The sequence below is a fragment of the Phascolarctos cinereus genome, unplaced genomic scaffold (assembly GCF_003287225.1).
Source record: "Phascolarctos cinereus isolate Bilbo 61053 unplaced genomic scaffold, phaCin_HiC Scaffold_4;HRSCAF=312, whole genome shotgun sequence".
NCBI lineage: Eukaryota > Metazoa > Chordata > Mammalia > Diprotodontia > Phascolarctidae > Phascolarctos > Phascolarctos cinereus.
Genome location: NW_027555847.1, coordinates 698274034 through 698288096, shown reverse-complemented (window position 1 = coordinate 698288096; position 14063 = coordinate 698274034). Strand labels below are relative to the sequence as shown.

Sequence of the window (14063 nt, the reverse complement as noted above, 5' to 3'; positions counted from 1 at the left end):
CATTCATCCTGACTTACATTAATATGTCATAGTTAAGGTCTCTATTCCTTCTACCCTCTAGATTTAAAACCTAGAAAATGGTACCAAGGGAACATAGGACAAAGCTTCACACCAAAAATGTCTTCATTAATGTCCTGATAGCTAGTTGGGAAGCTATAGATAGTGTTCTAAATTAGACAAATATTCCTCAACCAAAGCTCATTAATCAGTGCCCATGAATAAATCACTGGTCTCCCCAACAAAACACAACTGAAACATCTTTTCTTTTGTCCTGAGAATCCCCAACACGTCAAGACACCTTTCGCCAGGTAACCTTCACTTACTTTCTGGCTTTGCATCTGCTGCCGCATGCCGCATACTTTTCAGCTGGTTCTGCACTCTTTGCAGTCTCTGTACTGCATGAAAAAGCTTCAAAATACAGTCAGATGCATTACTTAGATATCCCACTGAATCATTCCATTTATAAGCTCGTGCAATGAAAAATACAAACCTCACATGACCACTAATAAGGACCAGAGAAATGATTTAAGTCAAATATCATGGGCTCTTGCCATACCTTTTCAGTGTAAAGAAGCTTTTACAGCCTTTTTACCTTTTATTTTCTGAGTCTTGTTTTCATGGATTTCATTTTCTTTTTTATAGTTTGTTGGGGTTCTTACTGGACTGGAAGTTCAAAATAAGCCAATAGTCTGATCTTAGCCGCAAAAGCTATGACAACTCAAGCACGTATGCTAAGAAAAGCATCAGGTCCAGAGGGAGTGAGACCATAACCCTGCTGTCGATACATACTTGTTAATAAAAGAAGCTTATATGTCTACTTTGGGGCAATTTACATTTTTTTCAAAGGCAGAGAATCTGAGTATTCATTAAGTTAATAGCTTAGAAGAAGAAACGTCTAGGCAAATATAAAATTATCATTCTGAAGCTTGGACCAAGAAGTTGCTCAACTGAAGTAAATTATTTGCACTGTTAGGCTGAATCTAAAAACAAATATACGAACTACCAAATTAGCAAGGAAAGAACTAGCTTGAAATCAAACACGTTTTACTTGTAATTAACTCAGACTTCAAGATAGGGCCCAATAAGTTAAAGCCCCAACTTTATAGCTAAACATAAACTAAATTCATTTTTATACCAAGATCTCTTTGTATCTTTTTCTGAATTTTGATAGTAATCACTTGCGTTCAGTCTATACGATCCAAGGGAACCCTCAAGGATTCAGAGACCTTATCTGATAGTGAGGATTTCAGACTGAGCCAAGGACGGCTCTGAGGACGGTGCCAGAGGCAAGCAGGTGACAGAGCTGCTGGGGTTTGGGCCTTGTGAACCGGATTCAGCAGTAATGATCTGTTTGATGGCTGTGACACCTGAAGTGTAGGGCAGGGCATCAGGACCACCTGAATCAACATTACAGATAAGAGCAATGCCTACCCCCCACTCTAAAATGCTCTTTTTAGTATAATATTTTTATTTCATCATAACGCTAGAAGCCAAAATGTTCACATAGACCTGAGGGAACTTTTATAATAAATTCTGAAATTTCACTTTTCCTTTCATGTGGATTATTATCAGGAAAAACTATCTGTTATTGTTATTATAGGGACTTTCTGGTAAATACCTGGTTCTTTTGTTCCTGTTTCTGTTGTGCTAAAAATTCTTCTCTCTCTTTTTCAACTCGAAGTTGTCGTGCTATTTTAAGCATCCGCTGATGATTCTGCACTGTCTCCACCTAGAGAAAAAGCAATCCATAGTCCAGATCACTGTCAGGGTGGAGAACAAAAGCGGTATGATAACGTGACTCAGAAATCCACTGAGCATTTTCTTTTGGTAAACATTAGTGTTCCCATATGACAGCAAGGTTCTGGACTTAGGGACCTTGAAAAGCTCTGGACTTCTCCATGCAGAGATTTCCTCTCCATCAATTAGGTTCTTGATTTCATCCTTGTATGAACATTATGTTCATCTTAATCCTTGTTTGCATTCCTAAAGCTTTTCAAGTCCTTGGACTGGGACACTTATGCCTTCCATTGTTAACTTTTTCCTTACCCTTTTCTTCAAACGTTCTACTCTTTTAATGAGCTGATCTTTTTCTTCCTCCATTGCACTGATGTCCTAAAAAGCAATTGAGGAGATACTTAAAAATGACAATGGGCTGTAAGTCTGACATGCATAAAACACTATTGCCATATTCCTAATTCACAGCTACAACACTAAGGAAAATAGAGTCTCTGTTAGAATGTGCACTCTTCTATTCTCTCCCTATGGCTGTTTATGTAGGAAAATTTAGTTGGCAGCATGACATTCAATCAAGAAAAGCAACCAAAACAGGTTAGAACGAAACAAGGTAAAGTTGCCAACAATACGTTTTCTGTGCTGGTTCCAAATATAAGCATGAGATTTTTACAAAAAAACCTTTCTAGGGGAGGTACACGTGTCCTAATCCCTCAAGAACTGCAGCAATTACATCTATTTTGCACTGGTTAAATACTAAAACCCGGAGTAGAATCACAATGACCTATAATCTGCCAATTTTCCATGAAAATTATTTCCAGACAGTGGCCTTCTCAAGACAGCGAATTTTATCCAGTTTTGCTAATAAATCTATCCCCTTCTTGAAAATAATGTCCCTAATAAATAACCCACTCTCCCTTCTGACCAACTCTCTAAAGCTTCTCAAAAAAAAAAAGTACCAGTAGCTTACTAACAACAAATATTAAAAAAAAGAATTCCATGGTCTTTGTCCATGCAGCGCACAAAAGGCAACGCAACTCTGACTTTATTGGTGCCTTCTTCAGCGAAGACCCATTCTCTGGGGAAACTTGCCAATTGTTACTGCTTAGTCTACAATTCACACTAAATGAGACAGAAAAGTCCCCTCAATTAGAAGGGAAAAGTAATCTCAAGCTATCTAAATACCCCTAAACTAGTTATCATTTCCTCTCGTATTTACCCTTCGTATTTCTGCAGTAGAAAATCCAGATGTTTTGAGTTGTTCACATTCTTTATGTAAGGTTTTGAAACCTTCCATCAGTTCTTCATACTAAAAACATAAGAAAAAGAAATCCACAAATGTATTCCTGTGTCCAATTGGTCTTTCCTAATTAGATTATTTAATACTAATTTGTATATTATTTCTTTCTTTCTTTCTTTATTTTTTTTGGGGGCTAGGCAATGGGGTTAAGTGACTTGCCCAGGGTCACACAGCTAGTAAGTGTCAAGTGTCTGAGGCCGGATTTGAACTCAGGTCTTCCTGACTACAGGGCTGGTGCTCTATCCACGGCACCACCTAGCATTTATATATTCTTAATAAATCACTTTCTATGTATAGCATTCTAAAAACATGGTTGCTAACTTACAAGGCCCTTAAAATGGAGCTTTAAATCAAGGAAGAATTTAGAGAAGAAAGTAGGTTGGTTTTTTTCCCCACAAGAAGATGACAGGAAATTAAGCCTTTTTCTTTCCTTCAACATTCTAAACAATTCACACATTAAATATCTAGTACTTCTTACTGAAGAAGATAATCAACATATTTTCTTAATCACTGCTGTTACTAAATGATTTATTGAGTGCATAAGACACTGTATAGTCCCTTCAAACCAAAAGGTGACTTGGGAGCATACCATACATAATATAAAACATATCACACTGAAGAAAGTACACATATAACTCGTATTGTACTTGAAGAAATAAAGTTAAAAAAAACTTGTGAGTATAAATGTTCAATTCAGTATGCTATCACAATTCAAAGAATTAAAATAAATAATTGACTTCCAATTTTAAACCTCTCTGATCCGCTTTATAAGAAGCAAATCTTTATAATCTATAATTGTTTGGTTAATTAACTGAGTATATACAGTAAAACTAATAAATTTCTTCCAGAGGAATTCATTTCTTACAACATTATTCACGAATATATCCAACAAATAAAACTGTAGGCTTATAATATGATAGAGTTGAGATATTTAAACAAACAACGATAACAGGTTTTTATTTAAAATTTTTTTTCATTATGTTTTATTCAGTTTGCTCCAAGTGGCCAAATCAATAATGGTCAGAATCACAAACATTATCTTGATTGGAACAAAAGTCCCATCAATAAAACCTGAAAACATCCAGTGTTACCCAAGGTGTGATGAAAAGTGCCTGGAGTTGGCTAACATGATAGTAATTTAAGTAACTGACAGCAAAAGAGAGAGAGGTCTTATGGAGTGAATGAAGAGACTGAAGGCAAGAAGGATCCTTTTGAGAAACCTCAATGACAGAAGGCTCAGAGAGCCTTCATTCCTCCTCAGGTTCTACTCCTGACTGTCTAGACTTTCTCCACCGTCTCACAACAGGAAGTTCATTCTGCTAATGCATTCTCCTCACCCTGTAAGTACACTCTACTACTTCAATCCCTTCTTCTGACTGGTTGATTCTTCCTAGAATTTCCATTTTAAGGAAAGTGCCCAGGACAGACATGTCTTCATTCTTCTCTGTGCTCCACTACAGACTCTGGACTTTCTCCACCATATCTCCTAGTGAGTACCTTCCCCACCCCTTCTCACTCCCCACCAACATTCAGTTCCTTTGATATGTTATTTTCCTCCATTAGAATGAAAGCTCCTTGAGGGCAAGGGTTGTCTCTTTGCTTATATTTGTATCCCTAGCACTTACTAGTGTCTGGCACCTAAATAAGAGCTTAAGAAATGATTGTTGAGGAGGCAGCTAGGTGGCTCAGAGGATAGAGCTCTGGGCCTGGAGCTCAAATCTGGCCTTGAACATTTACTAGCTGTGTGACCCTGGGCAAGTCACTTAGCCTCTGCTTTGCCTTAATCCACTGAAGAAGGAAATGGCAAACCATTCCAGTATCTTTGCCAAGAAAAGCCCACAGACAGTATGGTCCACAGGGTCATGAAGAGTTGCACTTGATAAAATCGACTGAACGACAACAAGGCTTGTTGACTGAACTTGGGCTCTTGGAGGAATCACAATTGCAGAGTTGGAAGGGTTCTCAGAGGCATTCTAGACCAACCTCTGCCTCAATAGTATCCCCTTTACCACACTGCTGACAAAGGGCCAGCCCGTTCTGATGTAAAGACTTCAAGTGACAGGAAACCAACAACCCTCTCGGTCTACAGCAACCTATATATTTTGATACAGCTCTAAGGAAGTTTCTTCTTTCATCAAATTTAAATCTGCTTCTTTGCAAAATTCACTCCCTGTTCCTAAATCAGACCTCTAGAATCAGGCAGAACAAGTGCAGTCCCTCTAGTTCCTTGGGGACAGCTGCCATGTTTCTCCTAAGTCTTCTTTTGTCCAGTCCAGACATTAACTAATCCTCATATGGCATGACCTCAGTGTCCTTCAGCATATAGGCTGCCCTCCTTCCTAAAACACGATATCAGGACTGAACACAATCACCTTGTCATTGGCTCTAGCTACTTGGCTTGGCTTCGACTCTACCACCATCATCAACGCCCCCAGGATAAACTCACCATCATGGAGACTGCTTCAGCTCTGGTACTCACACCCCATCGGGAGCCTTGGTTGCTTCTGCCCCTCTGACCAGAGGGCTAGAAAGCAGAGCAAACACACCTCCCGCAGACTGCTTTTTTTATTTGTATCCCCAACACTTAGCACAATGCCTGGGACATAGCAGGTACTTAATGTTTGTCGTATCCAGATGTGGTCTGACTACAGAGTTCAAAGCAGAACCATGACCTCCTATCCTGGACACCATGCCTCTCTTAATGCAGCCCAAGATCACATTAGCTTTTTTAGCTGCCATATCACACTGCTAACTCACTGGGTTTACAATTCACTAAAAACTTTCAAACAAACTTCACCATCTTGTGTGTTTAAAGTTGATTTCTTTGAACCCAAGTATAAGACTTTCTATTTATGCCTATTAAATTTTCTCTTATTAGATTTGGCCCAATATTCCACCTTGGGGAAAAGATTAGTCTGGCATATCCCACCTTTGACAGAGTCTTGTTGGCTCTTTGTAGGCGCCATTCTTCACTTTTTTGAAAATCAGAACAAACTCTGGCGTTACAGATCTCCTCCACAATCTTTCAAAGATCACTAACAATGGTTCAACGATCACAATCTGCATTTCCTTCAATGTCCTGATATACCGTCATCTGGGCTTAATGATCTCAACTCACTCAGGACATGCTACCTTCCTATCTGGGCTTCAAATTCTGATTTGTCATTTTGGTTGGGCCTATTGTAGTCTAAAGACCATTCTCCATGGCAAAGGAAAGAGAAGCAAAATGGGAATTAAGTAGTTCTATCTTCTCTGTGTGTGTGTTCATTGTCATCATCTCATTAGGCCTATCCCATCTTTGGTCCTTCTCTTTTCCCCAATACACTGAAAAAAAATCCCTTTTCTTACTGTTTGCTTTTCTTACCAACCTTAGAAAATTATGAACTTTAATACTTTTAATATGATTTATCTCAAACAGTATCTCGTTTTTGTATCTTTTCCACATACACCCTTCTTCCCTCCCCTCTAGTGGACAGCCAGTGAGCTATCTACTCTAACAAAGAATAAGAAGGATAAAATCAATTTAGCAAAACTAACCAGAGTGTCTAATCATCTAGTCCAGCCCCTTCATTTGGCAGACAAGGAAACTGAGCCCCAGAGTTTCTATTGTTGACCTTCCACCAAATGTTCTCCACTAGAAAGGAACACCTGAACAAAGTCACACAGGAAGGGAAGAATGCTGATATTTACACAGTGCTTTCAGGTTTATAAAGTGCTTTAATAAAGCATCTCATTGGCTTCTTATAACTACCTTCTGAGTATTATTACCTCCTTTTTACATATGAAAAAAACCAAGGCTTAGAAATTAAGTGACCTAGCCACAGTCACACAGCTAGTAACTTCAGTGTTGGAATACAAACTCAAATCTTTCCTGATGCCAGACCTTTCCACTCTACCATGATGTTCCGGATGTCAAAAGACAGAGACAAGATGTCAAAAGACAGAGACAGGAGAACAGACCATTTCAGGTAGACGACACATCCAAAGACATGGAGGTTACAGAGGGCATGATAAAAGCAGAAAATTGTAAAAAGCTTAATTAGAGCATAGAGAACATGAAAGGAAGTACATGAAAGAAAGTGAAATAAGGGAGACTGTAGGAAAAACCCAGGCTGTGGAAAGCCTTGAATGCTAGACCCAAAAGTATGTGCTTTAACTTAAGTAGGCAATATGGAGCCACTGAGGACTTTTGAGCAGCAGGGCAATGTGATCAGACCAATGCTTTAGAAACATTACTTTGGCAGTTACCTGAAGGATGAAAGGGGAAGAAACCAGGGTCAGGAGGACCAGTTAGCAGGATACTACAACATTCCAGATTAGAAGTGATAAGGGCTTGAACTAAAGCAATGGCAGTAAAAAGGAGAAGATGAATGCTAGAAATATTTCAAAGGTAGTTAGTATCGCTTTTTAACTGATTGAGTACAGGAAGCGAGGGAGGGTAGAGTCAAAAATGTTTCATTTGTCTCCCTATTAAGAGTTTAAATTCTTTAAGTATCAAACAATGAGTCTTTTAATTCTTTTCATTTCTCCCATAGAACTGTCTACCACAATGTTCTAGCCATTGCTCAATCAACTCATTCTTAACAGAGGTTTTGAGGCACTCTGGCTTGTAATTATATACAGGAAATTGTTATATGGGAACATGATAGTGTAATTTCATTGTACTTTATCTCAGGTTTCTGAATAGTTCTGTTACTTAGTATAACATAAAATATAATTCTCATAAACCTTTCAACCCAGAAATTTTATAAGGGAAAATACTTTGCTAATGTCTCTGTTGACATAAGACTGAAATAATACGACAAAAATCATTCAGCTATTTGACGTGTATTATATCAATTCTTAGATATATGGTAATGTTTGAATATTTTCAACACCTTCCACTTTTTTTGTGGATATCTGGTATCACGTAGAGAAATTAACATCCTTTAGAATAGACCTAGAAGCCCACTATAGTTGGCTTTAAAACTCACAGTTTACTTAAGATGTACCTGTTTATTGGTGTCAGCCACAGTTTCATCCTGAAGGAACTCAGCTGGGACCTCAAGTTTTATTAAGAAACGAGCTAAGTATGCTCTTTTCTTTAGCTCATTAGTCCGCTGAAGAAGCCAGTGTAGAACTGGGTGAATTACAGGTTTACTTCCAATAACCAGACCCTGGCGAAAGGTACTCCTAAACAAACAAGAGAAGTTCACTGATTTAAGAACAAAAAAACTGAAGCCACAGATATATTTGCTCAAAATCCAATTAATGTGTGACTACCGTCAAAAATGAAGTTTGTGAAGAGTTAAAAGACGATTATTCTGAAGCAAATCTATCATCCAAAAATTGAAGCACATAACAAGCATAGTACCAGTTTTATTTGAGAATTAGGATAAGATCTGAAAAAGGTGTTACTTGGTTCAGTCAACCTTAACTAACATTTCAGTTAATTCACTTAAGTGGTGTTTATATTGTTATTTAAAAAAAAAACTATGAAAGGACAGAAGTGATGAAATATTTCAGCTGAAAGAAAATCTGATTAGTTAGACTTTCTTTGATGAAAGGAAAGAATTCACCCACTTAAAAATGCTCATAAGGCTTCTGAATGACAGAATATAAGCATAATAAGAGGTATAATATTATTTTAAAACATAGTAAAATTCTGAACTTGCCTTAACAGACTGTATAAAGTTTTGAATTTATTAAAATATATGTTTTAATGAAGCAAAAAATGAGCAGATTCTTACATGTCAGTGGCATTTCCTGGAGGTTTATACTTAAGGATACCAAGAAGGCTCAACATCCGCTTAGCTGTCTGATCTGGCATCTCCTCTCTTATATCAACAACTTGCTAGTAAGTAAAGAAAAGTGAACACATACTTTACAAATATGGAACAATGGACACATTAAAAAGGAAAAATATGTTGATGAAATTTGTTCTTTTATTGCAGGTTAAGCAACACAATAGTTTCTTATAAAGCAGGTATTATTTCAGAAACATTCAAGGTCCCCAAATTATACATACAAATAGGGCCAGGAGTCATATTATGTTGTCAAGCTAAAATATGTTCAGCCAACAAAGGAAAGGGATTAGTGTATAAGCATGTGGTAGCCTGCACCAAAACAGCAGTTATTATGAAAGCATTTCCATTCCAAGGCCTAGTACGCTCACCCCTGGAAATGGAGAATAATTCCTATATAAGGTACAAATAGGTCACAGAATTTTAAAAGTAGAAGGGCCCTTGGTAGCATGGCACAGTGAAAAACCATGCTAGATTTGGAAGCAGATGACATGATTTCAAATCTACCAGCCATCTAAGTGACTGTGGGAAAAGTGAATTCCCCTCTTTGGGCTGGTTTTCTCATCTGCAAAATGAAGGGGTTGGTCTACATCAGGGGTGGAGAACCTTTGGCCTTGAGGCCTAGTCTAGATAATTTCTCAAGTCCCTTCCAACCCCATTTGTATGTTTCTATTAACCAGGGCTAAGTAGATCAGAGAGGTAAAGAGATGTTTAGTTCAACTCCCTTATTTCACAAAGGAGCAAAATGGAGCTGTGGGAGATTCAAGTTACCGGCCCAAGGACACAGTGAGAGCGGGCAGCAGCGTCCAGATCTTGATTCCTAGCTCAGGCTCCCTCCTATAACACTGTGCAGCCCAATTACACTTGTAGTCTGAGAGGCTAATGTAGCAGATACAGCCATGGCCTTAATTAATTTCTACTTGAGTTCTGTTTCAAATTTCACTTCTTACCTTGGGGTCAATCTCAGCAAGAACATCATTGAGAACTTGTAACAGTTGCATTGGCTCCAGGGAATCAAATGTGATTAAATTGTAGTTCTTCTTAAAAGGCTCCTTATTGAGCTTCTCCACAATGAATTTGATTTGATCACTCATAATTGGGTCCTTAAAATTATACTAAAGAACAAGAATACAAACTTCTTCAATGATGTAAATAAAAGTTATGATAAATGTTATTTAAAAGTTATAAAAGTTATAACAAAATGAATATATTATAAATAAAATTAATAAATATATGTTATAATAAAAGTTATAAAAGATGAATATTAAGAATCACAAAGCACATGGAAATGCCATACAGTATAACATAGCAAAAATAATATTGAAAAAGGGACATTTTAATGCAGAGAACTCAGAGTATGTAACTCACAGAAAAAAAGTTATCAAATTAACTGACGCTCACCTCTACTAACCTTCATTTCTACCTCCCTTCGGCCACCAGTTGGAGTGGCCACACTTAGAACCACTGCTCTGGACGGTGCTCCTCTTGAAATCCCCCACAATAATCTGCTCTCTTCACTCTTACTGAACCCACTCTTCTCCCTTAGCGTATTCTCCCCATCTCTCAGCCTTTTCCTCCTACTCCATCCTATTCTTCCAAGTCCAGCTCAAATGTCATTTCCTCCATGAAGTCTTCCATGATTTCCCCAGATGGATGGGAGCTCCTTCCCCTGAATGCTACAGTATTTTGTTTGTACTTTTCTTCTACACTTATTACATTTGATTTTTATTATGATTATTTCACTTCTTATCCTTTTTTAAAGGGAGACAGGGGAGGAGGGTATCTGAGCCTTATTTCATAACTGTGGAAACTCTTTCAGCTTGCAGATGTTCGACTCTGTAATTCAGCATCTCACCTGGGAAACAGAGAGCTTCAATAATGATCCCATAGTCACACAGCTGGTATTTGTCAGAGGCACACATTGGACTCAACCTTCTACCCACTAAGCAATGATGGCTCTCAAACAGATCACAGGTAAAAGCTGGACAAACATCCTTCGACCTTCCTCAGCACCAAGGACAGTACTTGTACACAGCAGCTACTGAGACCACATTTGTTGAATTGAATATTTGATGCTTCAATCAGTTAACCCACCAGCAATCATTAAGCACTACAATACGTCAGGTACCGTGGTGGGAAAGAGGGGGCACAAAGACAAAAATCCAATAGTCCTTGCCTCCTGGCAACTACATTCTAAAAGGAAAACTAGCAGGCTCATATTTAAGTGTTATAAGTTATAAGTATACAAGGTAACACGTGTGTGGGAGAGGGGGAGTGGTAAGTAAGGCTTCCAGAAAGGTCTTCTGTAGGAGGTAGAGTTTGATCTGAGTTTTGGAGGAATAAGGAGCAAAAACAGTCATACAAATTAACAGTGGCTTGTGGCCAAGTACTAGAAATATAAGATCTGGACTAAAGGAAATCGGATTGTGAATATGAAAGGATCTTAAATTTAAAATCTGGTCTATATATTGGCCTAGCTCTATCAAGCTACCAAAGTTTCCCACTTCTGATATATTACTAGTTAAGCAAAGGAAGGGGTGGTGAAAAATTTACCACCTACAAGCACAGAAAGCATTAAATTTTAACTGAGTTTTTTGAGTAGGATCTCAATCTGAAGTAGGCATATAAAATTATGCCAGTGGGAGTTAATAAAATATTAATATATAAATTATTTGAATTCTTAAAAAGTGATAACATCAAATGCTTATTTGGTATTTTGAAGCAAATATTTGAAAAGCCGGACCCTTGTAAAAAAATTTGTCTGAACTTTGAAAGATCTCTGACTTCATCAATTCCATTGACACAGATCACACCTTCACAAATTAGATGACTCTCTTGGAGTTGCTGCAGCCCCCAAAATTCATTAACTGGTAGTCAACCTCCAGGTGATAAGTGTCCCCAGAGGCTGGTCCTCTGGAGTCAGACACAAGTCTATTAGCTTGGTATAACTTTCAAAAAGCCTCCAGTTCCAAATCTCTACTTCTATGACCTTGGTGGTATAACCAATACTTAGTTCACCTCTAAGGCGCTCAAGTAAATCTTTTGCGGAGGTTGGGGAAAAAAAAAAAGAAAACCTTCTTGCCCCCTCTCCAAAGGCAATAATGATAATAGGAAACAATGATAACAAGTAAAGGATTTGTAGTTTTTGGAGTCATTCCATAAAATCAAAGCCTTTATGAAAATGGAACTTCCTGACAAGTACTCAAGCTTTTCATGTTTTAAAATGGTATTTACATAAACACCTAATTCACAAACTGTATATCAAAGATTTCTGATGGGTTGTGATCTGTACCTGTAGAAGGAGTAAACCTAAAACAGTAAGACCCCACATCAAAGATCAAGTTCTCATTTTATACCCTCTAGAAAAGCAAATTCCTGCCTCTTATACATCCTGGTAACGATTTTTTAAAAAGCCATCCACAAATGAACAAAATGACTTTGCAAAACAGTAAAACGATGCTACTTCTGGTCCTCTGTTTTCTAAGGTTTTATTATCCTGATTTTCAAATACTCAATTTCTCCCTAATGAAGGCACACCACGCACATGACACTGATGTACTGAACAGGTAGGCCCATCTTTCTGCCCACTGGGTTCACTGCTCTAAAAATAAGTAAAGCAATTAATCTCCAAATTTCATCAGAAGGTCATCACACGAACTCACAAACCATTTACCCAAATTAGAACCCAAAGGGAGAAAGAAATTAAAACCAGGACATCACACATTTCTCAAGTAGCTTAATACAGTAGAAAGAGCACTGGATCTGGAAATCAGAAGACCTGGGTTCAAATCCCACCTTTTTAACTTACTACCTAAGTGACCTTGAAGACATTACTTTACCTGGGCCTCATTCAATTCCCTCAGCTGTAAAATTAGGAGATTGGGGTAAATGGCCCTCTGAAGTCCTCTCTGGATCTTATGAAGTTTGAGAAAGCAATACTGCTCTAGTATGTCAGATATAATAAGGGCAGGAGTGAGATAGGGTTGAAAAGGAGGTAAGTTTATAGACACCCCCCCCAAGTCAAAACCCCCTCGGTTTGGGGAATCAGGAGACACAGATGCTGGTCTCATCCCTGCAGCTGACTTGTTTAGAGAGGAAAGTCTCATGCTGCTTAACGGGTGGTCGGGTTGGTCGTGTCCAGCCCTGAGGTTCAGTCACCTCCCACCCATCAAAAAAAAAAAAGTGAGATATACATTAAGGCAAGTTTGAGGCTTCTGCCCTGAGCTCCAGAATCATCCTCTCTTGGTGGGTTCCAGTGGATAACCAGGTTAATCGTCATAGAGAAGGGGCTGAGGGGATTATTAGAGGATCACAAGATCATTGACTTGGAACTAGAGGGGACCTTCAAGGTCAACCTGGGCCAACTCCCCTCATTTTACCAATGGGGAAACTGAGGCCATTTAGTCCAATTCTTTTGTTTTACAGATGGGGAAACTGAGACCCAGAAAATTTGTTAAAATATCACAGGACTGGAGCTGGTAGGGGACCTTCAAGGCCATTTAGTCCAAATCTTTTGTTTTACAGATGGGGAAACTGAGACCCAGAGAGAAAATGTTTAAGTATCACAGATCTGGCACTGTAAGGAACCTCAGAGGCTATCTAGGCCCCCCTCCTTCCTTTTTCAGGGTGGGGAAACTGAGGCCAGAGAGGCGAAGAAACCCGCTGAGGTGAGGCCCTCGGGTTCCCCTACCCCCACCGTCCTTTCTCTCGGGCCCCCCCCCCCGGCCCGCCCTGTACCCGCCCCCCACCCCCCAGGCCTCGCCTAGGCCCCAGAGCCTGGGAGCATCGAGGAGAAGAGTAAGGGGCCTTTCAGGACGGCGGCGGGGGCCCCCCGAGCCCGGAGCCCGGAAGGGGTCGGCGTTACCTCCACTTCTCCTCACGACGTGACTTTTTTTTTTTCCCCAGGGTTGGAGCTGGGGGCGGGGGAGAGCCTCGGTATGGGGCTCCTGGAGACGGAGCCGCTTGGTAACGGTTGCTAGGCCGGGGTGTTCGTCACTTCCGGCGGGGCGGGACGGAGGAAGGGAGGGTGCACGCTTGCCCTCCACCCGTTCTCCTTGAGGAGCGCGTGGCTGGTGGGGGAGGGAAGGAGGTGCGCGCCCAGCTCTGGCTGCAAAGCGCGTGCGCGGGGTGCAAGGCGGGCTCCAGAATGTTGCAGTTCTGTACGCGGCAGAGGGTTGCACCTGGGGACCACGGCGCTGTAATTTCCTGCGGAGTGGGCTGGAATTAGAGCGATCGGAACCAGGCCCGTT

General features: G+C 39.6%; 1 protein-coding gene across 1 annotated transcript in view; it reads right to left on the bottom strand.

The window, feature by feature from the left end:
* The window catches only part of IFT81 (intraflagellar transport 81), a 72720-nt gene extending 58881 nt beyond the window's left edge, over positions 1 to 13839 (bottom strand). The window contains 8 exon segments of the mRNA XM_020970272.2: positions 324 to 408; positions 1619 to 1729; positions 2047 to 2112; positions 2951 to 3040; positions 8023 to 8203; positions 8761 to 8864; positions 9765 to 9929; positions 13679 to 13839. Of these exon segments, the coding sequence (XP_020825931.1) occupies positions 324 to 408; positions 1619 to 1729; positions 2047 to 2112; positions 2951 to 3040; positions 8023 to 8203; positions 8761 to 8864; positions 9765 to 9908 (781 nt within the window). The 5' untranslated portion in view covers positions 9909 to 9929; positions 13679 to 13839.
* Positions 13840 to 14063: the final 224 nt, after the last annotated feature.